Here is a 4,646-nt window from a genome sequence, read left to right on the forward strand (position 1 = left end):
CATTTGTACTGGACCACCTAACTTAGCTTCTAATGGCAAGTGAACCATAAGATGAATCATCACATCAAAGAAGGCAGGAGGAAAGATACTTTCTAATTTACACAGTGTGAGTACAACGCCCTTTTCCAATTCGTCTAAGTCTTTCACATATAATGTCCTCGCACATAGCTTTTTGAAGAATAAGGACAACTCAGCAATATCATCCATTACTTTCTTTTTCAAATATGGCCTTAAACCAATAGGTAACAACCTCTGTAATAAAATATGACAATCATGACTTTTCAACCCAAATAACTTTCCATCTTTCATGTTAACATTCCGAGAAATATTTGCAGCATATCCATCAGGAAATTTTACGGACTTTATGAACGTACAAAATTCTTGTCATTCCTTCGCTGATAATGTATAGCATGCTACTGGTTTGAACCATTTGTTCCCCTTCTTTTTCATGTGTAGCTGCTTACGAATATTTAAATCTTGTAAATCAAGTCTTGCCTTTTCAGTATCTTTAGACTTCCCATCAATACTAAATATTGTACCAACTACACTATCACATATATTTTTCTCAATATGCATCACATCCAAATTATGTCTTAGTTTTAATTTAGGCCAATATTCTAACTCCCAAAAAATACTTTTTCGCCTCCAGTTCGTGTTATTTTCATAACATGCATCCTTCATTTTTTGCTTATCGTCCTTAATGATCTTATCATTTTTACCTGCCCTACATTTCCATACACCTTTTAATTTATCCAAGATTTCATCTCCTGATAAAATTTTTGGAGGTGAACGTCGTTCGATTGTACCATCATACTCCATATCATTGCGCCATTGGTGGTTCGGACACAAATATCGACGATGACCCATGAAACATATTTTTCCTCTTATTCGAAATGAAGATGTGTCATCTTCACAAACAGGACAAGCTTTATAACCTTGAGTGCTATACCCAGATACAGTACCATATGCTGGAAAATCATGGATCGTCCACAATATTGCTGCACGCATTGTAAAATATTCTTTATCAATAACATCAAAAGTACGTACACCATTTTCCCATAGTTCTTTCAGCTCATCGATCAGAGGTTGTAAATAGACATCTATGTCTTTTCCTGGAGCACGACGTCCTGGAATCAATAATGCCATCATTAAGAATTCTCGTTTCATGCATCTCCATGGTGGCATGTTATATGGAATTAGTAACACTGGCCACATACTGTACGAGTTTGATAAATCACCGAATGGATTGAACCCATCTGTTGCAAATCCAAGCCTTACATTTCTAGATTCTTTTGCAAAATCTGGATATTGTCTATCAAAATCCTTCCAAACCTCTGCATCTACCGGGTGTCTAAGTACACCTTCTGTATCAACACGTTCTTCCTTATGCCACCTCATATCAGATGATGTATGGCGTGACATAAAAAGTCTCTGTAGTCGTGGAGTTATAGGAAAATATTGCATCTTTTTGTGTGGGATCTTCTTGCCTTTAGTTCCTTGGAATTTGTATCGTTCATGACCACATATAGGACATCTTTCAGCATTTTTATTCTCTTTCCAAAATAAAGCACAATCATACTCACATACATGAATAGTTTCGTACCCTAAACCAAGATCACGCAACATTTTCTTAGCGTCATAATAAGATCGTGGAATTTTATTGTCTTTGGGAAATGCTTTCGAAAGTAAGTCGAGCAACAAATCAAATGATTTGTTACTCCAACCACACATCACTTTAATGTGCATTAGATTAACAATAAATGTTAAGACTGAGAACGTTGTACATCCAAAGTATAACTCCTTTTCTGCTTCTGCAAATAAGTCAGGCAATGTATTCCTTTCATCATTGTGCTCATTTGAATCTCCAAGGTTCACAAAATCACCCTTCCTATGATATTGACTAGCTAAATCTTCTAATGTTGGTCTCATATCGTCATTGTCCTCATCATCGTCACTGTCATATGGTATGTCCTCTTCACTGTTTGATTCTACTTCTTCTTGATCTTCGTTTACTTCTATGATATCTTCCCCGTGAAACTCCCACATAACATATTTGGTATAAAATCCTTTTACGAATATATGACGCTCAATTGTCTCTAAGTCATGATAATATAAGTTCATACATGAAACACATGGACATCGAATCTTGTTTTCACCATTTAAATGCAAAGTTGATAACTTAATAAAACTCTTAAGTCCATCAAAATACTCCACTGATAATCTATTCTTTTGGAAAATCCAACTTTTATCCATCATTTCTCTATTATCTTTCGAACAAGTAGACGATGGATTATACTACATTGAGAAAAATAAAATACTTAATTAGCCCTTGAATTGTAGTTATAGGGTATGATAGAGTTATGGTACAAAAAACATGTATTCGATACACGTATAGGGTAGGATATTAGTATAAGTGTTTCTTATCCTACTCTATTACATGCATATTTTTTTTTATATAAATGTGTTTAATTTAAGTGCCAAATAGACACATATGTGTAAGTCTTTAATTGGTACATGCCATTATTTTTTTTATTTAAAAAAATTAATTCAAATATTAAAAATTTATTTAAAATCTAATAAAAAAATTAAAAATCATTTAACAAAAATTTTATTTTTAAAGGAATAAATACTAAAATTATTATTCATGAAACAAATTTAATTACTAAATTAAAATAAAAATAAAAAAACCAAAAAACTTTAGAAAATCCTACTATAAATTCAAATTTAAAATAATTAAATATATAGAATTAGAAGGTTCAATGATACCAAAACCAAAATAATAAGCTTAAACCCATTAAGGGAATTTTATTATAATCAGACACTAATGAGTTTAATCCTTTCAACTGCCTATAAATAAGGTTAGAGTATCACTTGTTTAGTGCATGCAAAAATGCGACCTAATAAATCTCTAAAGAACTTAGGGCTTTTTTGGCATTGTTTTCTGTTTTTTGTTTTCAAAATTTTGTTATTAGAAATGAGAACAGAAAAATGTTTTTGTAGTTTTCAATAAATAATTTTTTTTAAATATTAAATAAAAAATTAACAAATATATTTTACAAAGAGAAAAATATTTTAAAAGTTTGCAATAAATAATGAGATAAAATAATTTGAAAGAAAAAATGATGAAAACTAAGAAGTGAGAAAGTTAGGAAATAAAATTTGAGAACAATAGAAAACTTTTTGTTGTTCTAAAAATTTTCTGTTTTTTGTAACTTTGTTGTTAAAAATTGTTTTCTGAAAACAATGCCAAACACTCAAACTTGTTTTTGAAAAACAGTTTTTAGCTTTTAAAAACAAAAAATAGTTTTTTAGTTAATGTGCCAAACACTCTCTTAAGTTTTGCAAATTCTTATTTCTCAATACAATTAACTCGTGCACTAGGACTAATTAATAACCTAAATCCCGTACATATCACGTGTTTGATTTTTTTTTTATGCTTTATTGGTTTATTTGTAATTGACACAAAAATCAGTGAACAAGTATTAAATCTATCTCAATTTCATAATGAGTGACTACTATCTCAGTTTTTGGATACATGAGTAGTTTCAACGAAAAAAATCTTGAATACTTAAACTAATAAAAAAATATTGGGTAATTTCGCTACAATTTTTTTTTACAAACACTAGAAGATTTCTTAAATTCCAACTGTAATTAAAAAAATTATCAAAAAGAAAGAAACAATTAATAGAATGTCTCACAATAGTAAAGTTGATAAAGTTTGTACACAATATAAAATACTTTTTTAGAAAAATTAATAATAAAGAAGATCATTCCACAATCGAAAAAATGTAACACCACATAATTAACTTTGAAATTTTATGAAATCAAACAAGTATTTCTATCAATAGAATATAAAGTGAATTATGTTATCTAGCCAAATAAGTAATTTTATTAAATTAATATTAAATCATTAGTCATTTTCCTTTCTCTGAGTATTTTATGTTTCTTTTTAATTTTATTTCTAAATTAAAAGGAAGGCTTCAGCCAATACACCTCATCCTATCGAAAAGCTTCCGTTTTCTTCCTTCTTCTTCGTATCCGTAGCTCCATCTCACTCACAAAGCCCTAGCTCCATCTCACTCTAACCTCTCTATCTCTCTGTTGAAATCAAACGCTGACCCTCCCCTCTCTCTCGTATTCCTGTCTCCCTCTCACTCTAGCTCTCTCTGATTCTAAGTTTGTGTCTTCTAATCCTTCTGTCTCTCACCCTTTCGCACAGATACCATAGCCAATAAAAGAAAAGCCCCATTTCATTTTCTTCATATTCCCCTATACACTCTCAAATCTAGCTCCCTCTTACTCAATTGAAATTAAACTCACCCCATTATTCTTCCCCTCTCTCTCGTATTCCCGTCTCCCTCTCACTCTAGCTCTCTCATTCGAAGTTGAGGGTCCATGACTGGTTTGATAATTGTTAGATGAATAGGATTTTGTTGGGTTGTCGGATTTGATGAAGGCTGCGGCGGAGGTGCTTGGTAATGGCGGGTTAGGGTCAGCCTATAAGGTCGCCGTGGTCATTTGGGCTGTCTGTGGCGTTCGACGGCGAGATAAGGCGGTTCGGTGGAGAGTGGAGAAACTGTTAGTCTCTGAGTACATTCCTAAAGGCTTTTATGCACGGTAAGAGAAATCTCCACATACACACACAA

The 4,646-nt window shown here is 31.9% G+C and overlaps 1 protein-coding gene across 1 annotated transcript; it reads right to left on the reverse strand.

Annotated features, from left to right (window-relative positions):
• Window positions 1–384: 384 nt before the first annotated feature.
• Window positions 385–2,253, reverse strand: LOC133785063 (uncharacterized). Its single transcript, XM_062224325.1, has one exon. It carries the CDS (start codon window positions 2,251–2,253, stop codon window positions 385–387), a length of 1,869 nt encoding a protein of 622 aa, XP_062080309.1.
• Between the last annotated feature and the right edge of the window lie 2,393 nt (window positions 2,254–4,646).

This window comes from Humulus lupulus, chromosome 6 (assembly GCF_963169125.1).
Source record: "Humulus lupulus chromosome 6, drHumLupu1.1, whole genome shotgun sequence".
Lineage (NCBI taxonomy): Eukaryota > Viridiplantae > Streptophyta > Magnoliopsida > Rosales > Cannabaceae > Humulus > Humulus lupulus.